Raw genomic sequence first — 17,137 nt, 5'->3', positions numbered from 1 at the left:
ATGATTAGAAAGGTTACAAAAATGTTTTAGAGAGTTGAAACCCAAGATAATTGAGAAAATGGTAAGAAAACACTTAGTTACTCTCAAGGTTTTCTAATTTCTACATCCTGAAAAAATATACCTAAAGATGCTAAAAGAATTAGGAGCAATGCTTACTCAGAAATCTTTGAAATAGGTAGAGGTGCTGTAAGACTGAAGAAAAGCAGTCATGCAATTCTTAAATGAGGGAAGAAGGTAGCATTTGCCATCTACACATCACCAATTTTACTGGGATTCCTGACAAAATTCTAGAACATATCATTAAAAAGATAGTTAGTGAGTATTTAGAAAGGGAAGCAATTAACACTAAGAGCAAGCATGGCTTTATCAAGAACAAATCATGCCAGAATAAGTTCATTTCCATTTTTGGCAAGGTAATTGGATGGGTAGATTGGGGGACTGCTGTAGGGACCATATACTTGGACTTCAGCAAAGCATTTTACAAATGTTGTCCTTCTAGGCAAGATAAGAGACACAGCTTTTGTGCTAGTACAGTTAAGTGAATCATAACTAGGTGAAGAACTGGACCCCCCAAAAGTCATGAATGAGTCTATTCAACTTTGAGACCAGCCTTAGTATGGTGTCCCAAGGATTTGTCCTTGGACTTAAGGTGTTAGCAGTTAGACATTTTTATCTGAGTCATGGATGAAGACATAAAAAACATTATGCCAAAATTTTAGATAACATCAAGGTAAGAGGAATAAATACTTAATTCATTGACAGAGTCCAAATAGAAGGAGATCTTGGTGGGCTAGAATAATGACTCAAATCAAATACAATGAAATTTGATGAGTAAATATAAAGTTCTACGTGTGGATTTGAAAAATCAATTTCACAAGTATAAAATGGTTCACACCTAGCTAGAGAATAGTTTATATAAAAAAGTCCCAAGTGACTTTTGAAATGCAAATTCAATATGAGATAAGAGAAAAAGCTGTTATCCTAGGCTGCGTTAAGGAAAGTTCAGTGTCCAGGAGGAAGAAAATAATAATTACACTGTGATCTGACCTTGTTGGGGCATATCTGGAATATTCTGTTTATTGATTTATGCCACCTTTGAGGAAGGACATTATTAATACAAGTTGGATCATATTCAGAAGAAGGCAACCAGAATTGTAAGAGGACCGGACTGTATCTTAGAAGAATCAATTGAAAAACTGGGGGTTGTTTGGCATAGAGAAGAAAAGATTTTTGGGGAAAAATAACTGTCTTCAAATATTTGAAGGGTTAGAGTGTGGAAAATGATTAGATATGTTCCACTTGGCCCAAGAGGCCAGATCTGGGAGCCATGAGTACGAGTTGAAGAGAGGTAGATTTAGCCTTGAGATAGGAAAAACCTTACTATGTCTTAAATACCTATATCTATTCATTTATATATGTAGTCATACATACAATTCCATAATATAAAATACTTTATGAATTAATTTTACTGTTATAATGACAATAATTTGCATTATATTTAAAGGTGATGCTACTGGCATATCTGCAGGGACAAGTGATCATCTTTTTGATAGTTTTTCCTATAAGCCTTGTAATAGATAAGTTCAGCAAACCATGATGTGAATTTGTGAGATAGTTGGCTGTGCCTACGGTATTATTTATGGAATAGAATCCATCTAGCTATTTGTTTGGGGGATCTAGTTTAGCCTTTTTCTCAATTTTAATCAATATTACTTGTAAACTATGTATTGTCTCTGACTCCATTACATTACGCATTCTATAGATAATAAAAGTGGCTCATATGTAGTTCCATCTTGGAGGCATTGTCCACATTTTAAAATGAGTAGACTATGTCTTCTCTTTTAAAAGACTTTGTTTCGGGGCGGCTAGATGGCGCAGTGGATAGAGCACTGACCCTGGAGTCAGGAGGACCTGAGTTCAGGTCTGGCCTCAGACACTTGGCACTTACTAGCTGTGTGACCTTGGGCAGGTCACTTAACCCCAATTGCCTCACTTAAAAAAAAAAAGACTTTGTTTCTCTATTTTCTTCCTTCTTTTTATAGGCAAAGATTTAGAATCTTCAAGTTGAAAGATGCTTTAGATGTCACTCACTGAATGCAGAAATATCTTCTCTAACACTCCTAGGCAATAACTGCCCTCTTCTCAAAGGTTTCCAGTCATTTCTCAAGGCAGTCCATCCCTTTGTTAAATAGTTCTTCTACTTGTTAAAAAGCTATACATCTCCAGTTCCTTAAGCAGTTTCTCATTTAACAGTATTTCCAGACTCATCCCCATCTTGGTTTTCCTCTTTTGGATATACTAGGTAGAATCATAGACTTTTTAGAGTTAGAAGGTGTCCTTCTTTTTTTTTTTTTTTTTTTTTTTTTGGTGAGGCAATTGCGGTTAAGTGACTTGTCCAGGGTCACACAGCTAGTAAGTGTTAAGTCTCTGAGGCCGGATTTGAACTCAGGTCCTCCTGACTCCAGGGCCGGTGCTCTATCCACTGTGCCACCTAGCTGCCCCCCCTTCATTTTTACCAATGAAGAAAATGAGACCTGGAGAGATTAAGTGACTTGCCTAACATCATATAGGTAATAAGTAGTTGAGCCAAATGGAACATGGCTAATCCGTTCTCCATATTCCAACCCTTCAAATACTTGAAGATACTTTTTCCCCTCAAAAATCTTTACTTCTCCATGCCCAAAAGTCTTTCGATTGGTTCTTCTAAGAAACAGTTTCTAGTTCTCTCACAATTCTGGTTGCCGCCTTCTGGATATGATCCAACTTATTAATGTCCTTCCTCAAAGGCAGTATAAACCTCTGAAGAGAATACTCTGGGGTTTTTAGACCACAATTTTAGTTTTCTTTTTAAAAATTTTTTTAACTTTTTTTTTTTTTTTACTACATCACATTTGCCATTTCCCCAAACTACATACAATGTGTGTGAGTGAGATGGGGTCTGACAAGAGAATACTATTACAATACTCCTTTGATCTGGACTTTATCCTTCTATTAATATGCCCTGAGATTTATTAATATTTTCTTTAAACAGTTAACATATTTTTAGCTTATATTGTGCCTCTGTTCAACTAAAACTTCTGAGTTCTCTGAATGAATTAATTTAAAGACAATCTTATGCATCATATACTAGATGAATTGACTTTAAAACACCTTAAATGCAAAATATTTATTCCTATTCAATTTCATCTAAAATGACATGCTGGGAAGATTACTAAATTTGGAGGCAGAAGACCTGAGTTAGAATCCAGAATGTTAGAATGCTATGTGATTTGTACACAGTATCATCAACATTGAGTGTTGACTTACTGTGATGGACTATATTCTTCTCACCAATGCAATGGCACAGAAGAGTTCCAGGGAACTCGTGATAGAAGAGGATCTCCAAATCCAAGAAAAAAAAAAAAAGAACTGTAGAGTATAGATGCTGATTGAACCATACTATTTCTTTTGTTTTGGGTATTGTTGGTTTTTTTTCTATTTTGAGGTTTTGCATTACTGCTCTGATTTTTTCTCTTATAACAGGATTAATGCAGAAATAGGATTAATGTTATTATGTGTATATATATGTGTGTGTGTATATATATATGTATATGTATATAGATATATAGATATATAGATATAACCTATATCAGATTACCTGCTGTCTAGGGGAGGGGGGAGGGAGGGAGAAAAATCTGAAATTGTAAAGCTTGTATAAACAAAAGTTGAGAACTATCTTTACATGTAACGGAAAAAATAAAATACCTTATATGTTAAAAAAAAAAAAAGAATGCTATGTGATTATGGTATGCTTAGCATGGTGCCTGGTATATTTTCTTGTTCAGTTGTTTCAGGCGTGTCCAACTCTTTGTGACCCCATTTGGGGTTTTCTTGACAAAGATGCTGGAGTGGTTTTCCATTTCTTCCTCCAGCTCATTTTACAGATGAAGAACTGAGGCAAACAGGGTTAAGTGACTTGCCCAGGATCACAGAGCTAGGAGGTGTCTGAGGCTGGATTTGAACTCGGGTCTTCCTGACTCCAGGCCCTGTGTGCTCTAACAATTGAGCCACCTAACTGCTTGTGCCTAGCATATAGTAGGTACTTAAGAAATGTTTATTGACTGATTATGGCCAAATCATTTAATCTCTTTAAGTCTTAGAAGATTGGGGTCTTTATAGCTATATTAGAGATGATCTCATATCGCCCTTTCATTTTATAGCTAAGGAAATTTAAGCCTAGAGAGGTAAAGTCATTCTTGCAAGATCACATGAGGGAAGTGTTAGAGCCCTGTTTAGACCCCAGGTGCCTCAAACCCTGTGTTCTTTCATGCGACCTTCATGCTGTAGACCTTCCCTTCATCTATAAAAGGGAGATAATACTCACACTACCTACTTCACACAGTTTTGGAGCAGTGTTGTCATGCAGACCTGACTCAGGATGGTCTGAGAGATTGCATTAGAGAATGGAATGAAATGAGATGTTTGTAGAACATCTAACAGTTAATGAAAAGGAGTGGGGGATGTTCTTTTGCCATGGCATAGAAGGGACACACAGGAAGAGTATAGTTTCTCCGAGTCTCTTGTTGGCCATGCAAGTGAGCTCATGAAGCCAGAGGGAAAATTCCTCTTGTCTCCTCTTGGGCTAGCCATTGTTAAAAACTTGAGCCAAGTAAGTCTTGATGATATTTTCAACATTTGTAGGGAAAACTGCCCTAGCCCAGGTGATAGATATTGCCTCTACAGGAAAAAAGAGCTTTGTAATCCTTGAAGTTTTATATATATCAGAACTATTATGATCATTGCAAGTCTTGACCCAGCATTCCAACCTGTCTAAATCTTTTATAATCCTTTCTTCCATAGAACATGCACATGTATTTTTATATTTACACATATATTTTGTGTATCACATTATTATGTCACTTGTATACTTGGTAAGCATGCCATGTATGTCCTTAACTTTTATACCATTGATAAAAGTGATGAACAGTATTAGTGAGAAGCCCTATCTCCAATCCTTAGAGAACTCCTTTCAGCTTTGTCAGCCTACAAATGAAACCTCTTTTTTTTTTTTTTTTAGTGAGGCAATTGGGGTTAAGTGACTTGCCCAGGGTCTCACAGCTAGTAAGTGTTAAGTGTCTGAGGCCAGCTTTGAACTCAGGTACTCCTGACTCCAGGGTCAGTGCTCCATCCACTCTACCACCTAGCTGCCCCTCAAATGAAACCTCTTTAGCAATATAAGTCCCTATAATATTACTCTTATCTAATAAACATTTCTCCACTTTCTCCACAAAAGATAGCATAAATGCCAAATTCTTTACTGTTCAGATAGAGTCTGTTGAATTCTCCTCTTCTACCAGTACAATAATGTTATAGAAGAAGAAGAGGGGGTTAATTGGACATATTTTGCTAGTGATTTTTGCTCTCGCTTAACCTAGTTCTTAGTGAGCCTTACTTTCATTTAGATAAGTCTTCACAAACCATCTGTTTAATTAACTCTTCCAGAATTCTGCCAGAATATTGGTTTGTAGTTTCCAAAATTTACCCTTTTTGCAATCTCAAAAATCACAGAATGTTTTGTCTCATTTCCCTTAATGAATAAGATTAACCATAGGAACAAAATCATAGACTCTTAATCCAATCTTAACTAATAACATTAGCAATGAAAAAGATGTTGTCCATTTTAAACCATTGTTACCCAACAAATGTTTATTAAATAATAATGATGCAAATTTATTTTATGCTTTTTTTTTTTTACTTAAAGCATCATTCGAGTTTATTGCAGGGATAGGGATTTCTCCTCCCCCCACTTTATCAACTACTGTTTATCCACAGAAAATATGAATTAAAAGTCACACAAGTCAACTAGCCTGGGCTAATTGCAGTAGCCTGCCTCTAGTCTCTCCCACTCTAATCCATTTCCTACATAGCTGCCAACTATAGCCCTAATGCCCAGGTCTAACTGTGCCTATCTACTGCTCAAAATGGTTTAGTGGTACCCTGCTGCCTCCAGGACAAAGTACAAATTCATTTGTTTGATATTTTAAAGCCCTTCATAATATGGCCCCATGAGAACTCTCATCTCATTCCTGTTTTGCATGAATCTTCTTCATTCACTGATCTGTTCCTGCCATACTGGCCTGCTTTGCTTTGTCGAATACGACTTTTCCTCATAGAGTTCTTGCCTCCATATCTTTATATAGTGTGTCCTTCATGCCCCATGCTTGCTCTCTCTCTTCACTTCTGCCTCTTGGAATCCACTAACACCCTTTAAGACTGAGCTCAGATGCCACTTCTTAATGCAAGATCAGCTCCCTGGTATTTACTTTGTATATAATTTGTATTTACTTCCTGTGTATATGCTGGATTTTCCCATACCAGTAGGGTATAAGTATGGGGCAGAGAATTTTTCCTTTTGCCTCTGTATCTCTCTAGTGCACACATTGCACAATACCTTATGTATACTAAACACTTATTAAATGTTTGTAGTATTGTTTAAATTAAACTTAAATAATTTTTAGATTTAGGTCATTTGGGATTTGGGGGAAGAGATTAAATGGAAAACTATATATTCATCTGTTTTTTAAATTAATTAGGAAACCAAAATTATTCAAGAAATATAAAAAGAAAAAAATAACCTCAAGTTCTGTTCTATTGCATGTCAAGAAAGAGACATGACAAGGTGATAGGGTAATGGAAGAAAGCTGGTAAGACAAATAAAGATATAGAGAAGAAAAGACAAAGAAAGGCAAAGAGAGGGTTCCATGTATAAATATTAACAGAAAAGTGGACAGAGATGTACGTAGAAAAGGCTACATACTGGGGGCACCTAGCTGGCACAGTGGATAAAACATTGGCCCAGGATTCAGGAAGACCTGAGTTCAAATATGATCTCAGGCATTTGATACTTACTAGCTGTGTGACCCTGGGCAAGTCACTTACCCCCCCCCCATTGCCCCGCACAAAAAAAAAAACAAAACTGAACAACAAAAGGCTACATACCAAGAGCCAGACATACTCAGAGATGGAGGAATATGCAAATAGTTAACTCCATTAATAGCCCCTTTTATTTTACAGAAGTTAGACTCCACTAGATTTACAAACTCAATAAACATTATGAAAATTCTTATATTTTTGGTTTGACTTCATTTTTCCAATTTGAAGATAGATATCTTCACCAAGTTCCATCTTTACCTCATTTTCAAAACCATAGCTTCCTTGCCCACAATGCTAGGAGTAGCCTGTTTAATTTTTTAGAGGAAAATGCCAGTTATAATGCACTAATAAGTTCTTTCTTTTGATCTTTTAAAATATTACAACCAACATTTCCAAAGTATGTAAGTAGTTCCCTAAAAGACCAGATATAATTAAACCAAGAATCATAACTATATTATTTTATCTTTTCTGGTGCTAAAGCTGCACAAACCTGATTTTTTTGTCAGTCTAGTGAATATTCGTAAATGCGTTCCATGGGTTTGATATATGGACCCATATTCTGATGTGATTTTAAATAATTTAATATTCCTTTTGACAAAGCAAATAATCCCCCCCAATTTAGCAGTTCTAAAAATCCAGATTTTCATATATTCTTGTGTAAAGCAAAATATTAAGTGATCTGGAAAAGAAAAACTTGTAAATAAATGCCAGTCATCATCTTTGTGAAGATTATGATTTAGAAAAACAAAATGTCTAATGATTTAAGAATACTTAAAAAAGGTATATAAGCATTTTCAAAGAAAAGGTATGCCAATTAAATTAATTCAGTACTAAAGACCAGAAAAGATGCTTATGATAAATTAATCAATGTGATCACCTCTGTATCCTCTATATTCAGGTTTGATTAGTAGAATGTACTCATGCAAAATTATAAACTATAGAAATAGAACTACACAATGGGAATTCAACCCTAAATCAAGAGACACAGACATATTGCACTAGAAAATTCTTTGTGGTGCAACTCAAATAAATTGACATTTACTGATAGTTCTCAATGTCACAAAATTATTTGTTGTACTTCCTATTGTTTATTGGGGGGTTTTTGTTGGGTTTTTTGGGGGTTTTTTGTGGGGCAATGGGGGTTAAGTGACTTGCCCAGGGTCACACAGCCAGTAAGTATTAAGTGTCTAAGGCCAGATTTGAACTCAGGTACTCCTGAATCCAGGGCCGGTGCTTTATCCATTGTGCCACCTGGCTGCCCCCTCCTATTGTTTAAATAGTTATCAAAGCTTAAAAGTAGCATGTCACAAATTAAACACTTATGAGAGTGTAGACATTAGTACTGTCTTGCAAGATTCACAAACCTCATGTAGCACTTTGTTGTATATGTCTCTTGATTTATTCAACTTGTGTTATTGTGTGTTGCAGTTATCTTTGTATGTGTCTTGTTCCCTATGAGAGCCCTATGAAGAGGAACCCTATATTCATATTTGGTAAACTTCCCATCTCTCTCTGAACTTAGTTCAGTGTTCTGCATACATAAATTTTCCCAAATCAATTGATAGATTTGACTACTGTAAATTTGAGGGTGGGGAGGGGGGAATCAGGAAAACTTTAGAAACCTTTAAAAAGTTTTCTCCCACAGAAGCACAAAATATGAAAAAATAATCATAGTTTTTTATATGAAACATTATTATCATCATGGATAAATACAAAATTTAGTACACCTTTCTACTTAAAACCCCAGTGTCACCAAACTAAACTTTGATTCTCTTTGACAATTTCAGAGCAGGTCTTAGTTTTCATTTGTTCAGAAATTATTAAATTGTGTCAATTTGTCTATACAATAAGTTTATCCACTTTCAGAAGTACACTTATTTTGAAAACTGAAAAACTTCTGGTTCAGGTCCAGTCATCTCTTCATTGAACTATTTTAAGAATCCCCCAAGTGATCACTCTGCTTGCAGTCTCTCACAGTTAAGAAAACAAACCCCCTAAACTCTATAGTCTATCTCTAACCTACCTGTTGACTCTTATTCTGCACTATTCATCTTCATATTCTCTATATTCCAACCAAAAAGGAATTGGAGTAGTAGTCCATTCTTTTCCTGTGGTCTTCTGTTTGTACCAATTCAAGTAGTCTATTTTTCCTTTGTAAGGAACTCCCTTATCATCTGTGCCTAAAGAAATCTTCTTTCAAGGCTCACTTCTTGTCAGCTTTTCTATAAAGTGTTCCCTGAATCATCTTTCAGTTAAAGGTGGTCAATCCTTTTCAACTTTTCCTTAAGTACTTTGCCTGATTTCTCTTTCATTCTTCCCTTCACCCTCTCCATTTTATCACATTCAGTTCTGTACATGTTGTGTCCCTCAGTTACAATTTATTAGGGCAGGGATTAAGTCTTTTTTTCCTTATCTGTGTCCTTATGATCTAGCACATAGGTGTTTCATATGTTTTCTAAATTAAATCAACAAAGGTTATTTTTGTAGGAGGGAAATCACAAAATACAGAATCGAAATCATAGTATAATACCTTTTCTTCCACAGCTTAGTATGTTTACTCAGACATTCATTCATTCATTTACTAAACATCTTCCAAATGTCAGGTTCCATTTTTAAAGATGTGCTCAGAAATTAAAGCATTAAATGACATAGTTGGTCATAACCATATTTAAAATATGATGAAAAGCTCATTGGAAACCAACACTGGAAGAGGTCTTGGAATCACTAAAAACTCTGCATTGTACCACACCTCTAATCATTAGAACCAGAGATTGTAGCAAAGGAAGATATTGATTCTTTAGAGTTCAGTATGGATGTGATATTAGTCATTAAAGACTAATATCAACAAGAACATGTAAAATATTTAAGACTATATCTTAATAATGTCTCAAATCAGCAAAGAATAATCTTTGAATCAGTAAAAGTTATGCTGATCAAATAATTTAGCGTAGTCTCAAAAAGATTAAAAATGATTGTCAGACTAGTTTATTCCGATTGTCTAAATGTTCTTATGTTATTATTCTATGAATGTAATTGGAAAGGAGTGGCCAGATATCTAAGAATACCATTTGCAAGTTGTCTCTTTGAAATATCAGATCTTTTCTATAGCCAACTAAATGCTCTTTGTTATAATTGGATTAATTATGTCACACACACCTCCTTTCTTTCTGATCACCTATTAACTAATTCCATGACCTATGTTTTCATGGATGTAGGGAATTCCCAGTGTGAAAGCTTCTTCCTGACTGCAAGGCCCGCCCTCTATCTTCTATGCCATGTTTTCTCTCTTCAGTAGTAACTGTGAATTCCACATGGCAGGCATTGGGCTTAGATGAGCATTACTACACCAGACCTTTTCCCCTGCATTGTTATACCTCACAAAATCAAATCTTCTAGCACTGTCTCATAATTTACCCCCTCAAAAAGGTCAATTGGATCATGGAATCATAGAACTTTAGAGCTGGAAGGGACCTTAATGTTTTTTCAAGTCATAGCTTATCAGAATTAAAAAGAACACAGTAATTTTCCTCATTTTACACATCAAGAAATTGAGGCCAAAAGCCTCATAGTCTTCTAGCTTTTATTAAGTTCCTACTATGTACCTAGTACTCAGTGCAGGTACACAGAAAAAAGCAAAAGCTATTCCCACAACCTAAAGGGGAAATAGCATGCAAAAAACTACGTAAAAACAAGATATATACTGGGAAAATGGAGATACTCAGCTGAGAGAAGGTACTAACAAAGAAATTAGGTAATTTGCCCATGGTTACACTGTCAGTCAAAATACTGAGTCATAAGATCATGCATATAGACCTGAAAGGGACTTAAGAAGTCAGCTCATCCAAACCCTGATTTTACAGATGAAGAAACTGAGGCTCAGGAAGGTTAAATAACTTACCCAGGTGGTGAGTATCACTGATACTGAAACCTTAGTCTTCTGACTACCCTTTCTATTGCAACACATTGGACACATTATACTTTGGTAAACATGTAACTATACACATAAAATGATACAAAATAATAGCTATTTACCTTACAAATATACTTATTTTTTTCATTTAAAAAGGAGCCAATTTCTTTTTATTTTCATTTCTCAGAAATATTTTCTTCTTTTACACTTTTTGGTTTCAACAAAAAATGTAAACCAGAATTCAATTTGTTTAGGGGTAGTTTTTGGAAAGGCTATGAATTTGGCTAGGCACACTCACAGCTAAATAACATTTCAGATAGCTATGTTTAAATTTGGGGCTACCTTAAGGTAGTATTAAAATTCAATGGCCTTTATACTCAACGATGATTGCATCTTCTGTGGAACATATGTAAAATTTTAAGAATTCATATTAGTCTATAGCAAGTAATATACAAGTATAACATTATACACATATGCTCAAATGTCATGGCATTATTATAATAATATAGAATCAAATTCGCTATATGGATGAATATGCTATTATTATAAAGATGATCATACATACCTACCATAATTACTCACGTTAAGGTATTTGTGGGGTTATTTTTTCCTCCAGAAGTAATAAATTAACACTAATTCATCTTTGGTTTATTTCCTAATCCCTTTTCTAACTAACTTCAGTACTCTCATGACAACTGGTGCCAGTTAGCGATAAAATCCATAGTTAGGACAGTGTTTACAGGACAAAAATAAAATAAAACTCATGACTTGGGGTTTTTAGTAGTATTTCAACCTATTTTACACAATACTTTTGTATTTTGCAAGTAGAATTGGACTTCAGGTGTTTTTATGAAATTACTGATTTTTTTAAAAAAGTGTTTTAAACAGTACTACTGTTCTAAATCTAGTTTTTTGTCTACATCATTCTCCAAATCATATTATTTTGCTCACTCTTAGCAGTGCATCTTTTCCCAAGTAGAATCAAGGAGTGTATCAGAAAGTAATATAAATAATGATCCTCACAGGCAGATGTGTCGCATTTTGTCTTTATCAATGCTTAGATGTCCCCATGGCAGTTCAAATTCAATATCACCCAAACTTAACTCATCAATAACTCCCCTAAAACCTTTTCTTCCTCCAAATTCTCCTATTTCTGTTGATGATGCCACCATCCTCTTAGTCACTCAGGTTAAAAACTTCAGTCATCATTGATTCTTCCCTCTCCCTCACACCACCCCTTCCTTACATGCTACCAGTTGCCAAGTTCTATTGATTCTATCTCTAAAATCTTTTATCCATTCCTTTCTGTGTTTACACAGTGATAGCCCTAGTTCAGGTCTTTTCATCTCTCATTTGGGCCATTGTAATAACCTCCTTACGGATCTCCCTGTCACCAGACTTTTCCCTCTACAATCAGTCAAGCAATCAACAAGCATTTATTAAGTGCATACTATCTACTAGGCCCTTTGCAGAGTGCTAAGGATGAAAATATAAAAGTGAGACACTCCCTGCCCTCAAAGAACTTAAATTATAAATGTGCATACTATGACAAATGAAATATTTAAATACAGTCTATATCTAGACGAAAACAAATATTTTAGTACAGAAAGCTTAACATAGGTCATAGAAATGAATTTTTATCATCTCTTGTTCTGACCAATACTCAAATCGCTTTATTATATATACATTATGTACAAAAAGTAGAATTGCCGGCATTCTGGAACTACTAGGAAATAGTCAAGTACTTGTTTTTAAAAAAAAGAATTGTTGGAATGGAAACTATGTTCTAATTAAAGACAAATTTTCATAACTTTTTGAAATAGATAACCATGTATTTTTGTGAGTTTTTCAGGAGTCTTCTTGCTGCATGTGTTTAATGACTGATATTGCATTAAGTTTCATTTATTAATTTTTTTTTTTTGGGCGAGGCTATGGGGGTTAAGTGGCTTGCCCAGGGTCACACAGCCAGTAAGTGTTAAGTGTCTGAGGCCAGATTTGAACTCAGGTTCAGCCTTACTCCAGGGCCAGTGCTCTATCCACTGTGCCACCTAGCTGCCCCATTAAGTTTCATTTTTAAATTGATTCTGAGTTCTGAGATTTGATGGCTCAGAATTCTTTCTTTTATATTTAGGGTAATTGTGTTTCTTTAAGTTCTGAACATTAGTAACATGTCTTATTTTGTGTGGGGGCAGAGGAAAAGGTGAGAGAGAGAAAGAGAGAGAGAGAGAGGAAAGAGAAGGAGAGGAGAGAAGAGAAAGAAATGGAAAAGAAATGTATTTTAAGTTTAACAGTATTTTAAATTCTAGTTTTCCTGTCTTTAATTTAGGGTGATTCCCCCCAACCTATGTTGTAGTGTGCTGCTGATCTTTCTTCATTCATACTCCCTATCTTAATGAAAACTCCATAAACTCTTGTCAAAAGGATAATTAAAATTCACTCCCACTAAGCATTCTGATTTTAAAGTCCAAACGAGGTGTATCTGGAGAAAGAAGAAGCAGCCTTCACAGCACTCTAGTAATAATAATAATCACACAGCTTTATATAGTGCCTCAGGGTTGAAAACATATATTCTTCAATGAACCTTGGGTGCTCGAAGGTGAGAGTAAAAGGTTCTTTTACCAACACCTCTTCCCTCCCCACCCTCACCAATCAGCTCCATACAGCTTCCAACACAAACAAGGCACAGATTGGAACACATCAGCAACTTTGTCAAAAGCCCTCTCTGACTTCTGATTGTCGATATGGTCAAACATAAACTTTTCACCCTGGCATTTGAGCCATACATTAACCTATCTTTCCAACCTTATTTCATATAACTCTCCATCGTGCACTCTATGTTCCAACCAAACTCAGCTGCCTGTTTCCTGAGCTCACTATGTTGCCCCCTGCCTTCATGTATTCATGCAAGCTGTCACCCCACCCCACCCCCTGTGCCTGTGATATATGCAGCCTGCATTTCAACCTTTAAGAGTACTCTTTCTCCTTGACTCAGGTCAGGTACTGTGACCTTTATGAAGCTCTCCCGTTTATTTACCACCCCTTTTAAATAATCTGAACTGAAAAGGTTCTCTTTTTCTACTTAAATTTTCCTGAAGTACTTTGTATCCCTCTTTTTGGCTCTTTCACACCCTACATTGTATTATGCTTACTTGGGCACATTTCATATATTCTCTTCCCACCACAGAATGTAAACTCTTTGATATCAGGGACTATTTTCTATTTAAAATCCTTGCATCCCCAGTGTCTAACAGCACCTTATACACAGAAAATAGAGATTAGACCTGTGATTTCATTGGTATAAAGCATCCCTAGGTAAGCAACTCCTTCTACCAATATTAGTCAAGAGTTTATAGGCAACTTCTGGTCTAGGAGAGTTACCTAAAGCAGCATATGTGATTTGACCAGGGTCACAAAGCCAATACTTCTCAAAGGCATGACTCAAACCCAAGGCTTCCAGGCTTTGAGGCCAATTGTCTAGCCAGTCTACCATCCAGCTTCTAGTTTAATAATCTTGAACATAGAGGGTACTTAATAAGTGTACAGCAGGGGCAGCTAGGTGGCGCAGTGGATAGAACACCATCCCTGGAGTCAGGAGTACCTGAGTTCAAATCTGGTCTCAGACACTTAACACTTACTAAGTGTGTGACCCTGGGCAAGTCACTTAATCCCAATTGCCTCACTTAAAAAAAAAAATAAGTGTACAGCAAATGCATGTAGAAGTTAAAAATAAACAAAAAGAATTTTATTACAGTTCCCAAAATATTCCTCAATATTTCCTTAACATGGAGTATTGACAATTAATTGATTTCTATATTATCACGTGTGTGTTTGTGTGAACCTGTTTGATCCAGGCTCTGTGATTTTTATAAAAAGCATGAAAAAAGACATTGATTTGTAATTTCAAAAAGTTTGAAACTTCCTGTTCCAACCATCTGACCTGTGCAGTCCCATCCTAAATGACTAATGGCATCATTATTTACTTTTGGAGTAAGGGTGGAGAAGTACCAGTTGGTGGCCCTAAATGTCCCCTTTTACCGTCTAGTTTCATTAACCTTTGGTTTTGTGCCTTCATTCTAATGACAGAGGCTTTTTTTCCCTTTATTCTTTCCAGAGCGCCGCTGCAGCTCCCAGCCCAGTGCTAGGAAACATGCCCCCAGGAGATGGCATGCCAGTAGGCCCTGTGCCACCGGGGTTCTTTCAGGTACACAAACAAACTGTGACTGCAGGAATGTTAAGGTGTAGAAACTCTGATGTGATTTTGTTTGAGGCTATGCAAGAGGATAAGTCTGATTATCAGTCTTATGGTGAACATAATGTTATATGCCAGTTCTCAGTTATTCACAGCTCCTTATCCAGTTTATAAATTACCTTTCCTTCATGTCTTCTTCATTATTTGCTTGTCCTTCCACCATCTTCCCCCTCACTTGACAGGAAAGGAAAAGAGGGGCCACAATTTGGTCTTAGTATTATTTGGTAAAGGTTTGGTGGGAGAGGTTGATAAACTAGATTTTGGAATAATGTTGGATTTTATCTATCCATCCTCTTCCCTTCTTCCCAAGGCAGAGAAAATCCAAATTTCACTGTTTCTATAAAGTACAACCAAGTTATGATCTGTCCAATGATACCAGGAAGGAGCTTTAGGCCACATCTTTGCCAAGCGACTGTGGCCTGTCAGCCAGAGTGTTAAAAGTAATCTTGTTAATATTTTAAAATATACATTATATGTTAGTATTTTTAAATTGTAGCAATGTCATTTGTTACCCCAGTTGCCAGTATTTGTGTAATTGTGGCTTCTTAGGTTTTTTTAAAAATATCACAGAATGCATTCCTTACCTCTCTGCCCACTTTCTCTTCCAAATCCTATCCCCACCCCCATAAACACATGCTATCTAGCATGTAATTATTTTCCAAATAAAATTGATTTTGTGATCTTTTAAAATATTGAAGAATCCTTGCATGTTACCAAATATGGGTTATTATTAAGCACTTATATTAGCAGAATTAATAAAGTATGTTACACATTATTTACAATGAGGTACATTAATAGTATGAAAATGTTTGGCTCTCATTTTAGTGCTTTGTATTTTGAAAATCTTTAAAAATTAATCATTAGATAATCCAGGCTAACAGCATTGCAGAATAGATCAATGCCTTAATAAATTTGAAATTACTGAAATAGAGGCAAATTTATGTTACTATTTAGTGGGATTGGTGATTCTTTTGATGTAATTAACTCTCTCTAAAGAAACTTCCTCTGCCCAGTGCAAAATAGCCACTGTTCCACACTTTGGAATTTTAAGAGAGTTCCCTGGGTGCACATGGAACTTATGTGACATTCCCTCACACTTGAACCTACATTTTTTTTTTAACTTCAAGGATTGTTCTTTCTATTCACAACTCCAACACTGCCTCTGTATGTATATAGCAAGTGAATAAAAGGGCCACAATTAAAACTCAAAACTAAAGATGATATTTATGAATAAATCTATGAAGTTATATTCATTTACCCAAATTATATATGATCCTAAGAAATACTGTATGCCAACATATGTGATTGAATCAATGGACCTGCATGCATCTCATTGTTCCCACTGATCAGTCGGTATGGTGTTTTTTGTACTGTTTATGGTATCCCAGAGACGGCTGCATATCCATGATTCTGAACAATAGAATACCTGTAGCAAGGAGCTTACATTATTCACTGCCTGTCTTCTCTAATTCATAGTTCAATGTATATTTCCACTCCTTTTTATTTTTACCCCATGTTCTCAACCCTTTTGCTATATAGTAGCTATTTTAAGCTGTAATTCTTTAAAAGGAATGACTCCCCCGGATGGGTTGCAGTAGGAGGCATGCCAGAAGTCTTTATCAAATTGAGCAGGAAATGAAGATATCCCTTGGTGGGGTGGGGCTTGAGGAGAAGTTTACATGGTATTCCTCCCCCTCTCTATTCTGTATTTCATAACAAGAGATACATAGCCATAATTTCAGTTTCTGTATTTTCTGTAATAGAGGGAGCAAAATGTTCTCCTCTTGCCTTTTCCAAGGTTCCTCACCCATGCTCTAAGTATTTGGTCAGAATAATTGATGCAGCATGAACTGTGCTTAAATCCTGTTTACCAAAAGTAAATGGAAGAGTCAACTTTCTAGAAGGTTATTCATAGAATTTCTGCTAGTAAAACAGAGGACTTGAGCTACTCACATGCCTCAGTCATTCTATTACTTCATGTAATACACATGAAGGACAACTGGAGAAGAACCTTTCCCATGATGAAGGACACCAGTGAACGTATGGAGTGCTGGCAGATAATAGAA

General features: G+C 35.8%; 1 protein-coding gene across 4 annotated transcripts in view; it reads left to right on the top strand.

Moving 5' to 3' along the window:
• The window catches only part of SSBP2 (single stranded DNA binding protein 2), a 417,804-nt gene that overhangs the window by 278,900 nt on the left and 121,767 nt on the right, over positions 1-17,137 (top strand). For 2 of the 4 annotated variants that reach the window (XM_043988488.1, XM_043988480.1), the window contains exon 5: positions 14,934-15,023. The exons of the other annotated variants lie outside the window; for them this stretch is intronic. In XM_043988488.1, coding sequence (XP_043844423.1) covers positions 14,934-15,023 — 90 coding nt within the window. The remainder of the gene's footprint in view (positions 1-14,933; positions 15,024-17,137) is intronic. 4 annotated transcript variants of the gene reach the window in all.

Source organism: Dromiciops gliroides, chromosome 1 (assembly GCF_019393635.1).
Source record: "Dromiciops gliroides isolate mDroGli1 chromosome 1, mDroGli1.pri, whole genome shotgun sequence".
In the NCBI taxonomy this organism is placed as follows: Eukaryota; Metazoa; Chordata; class Mammalia; order Microbiotheria; family Microbiotheriidae; genus Dromiciops; species Dromiciops gliroides.
This window is presented reverse-complemented; position numbering and strand designations above follow the sequence as displayed.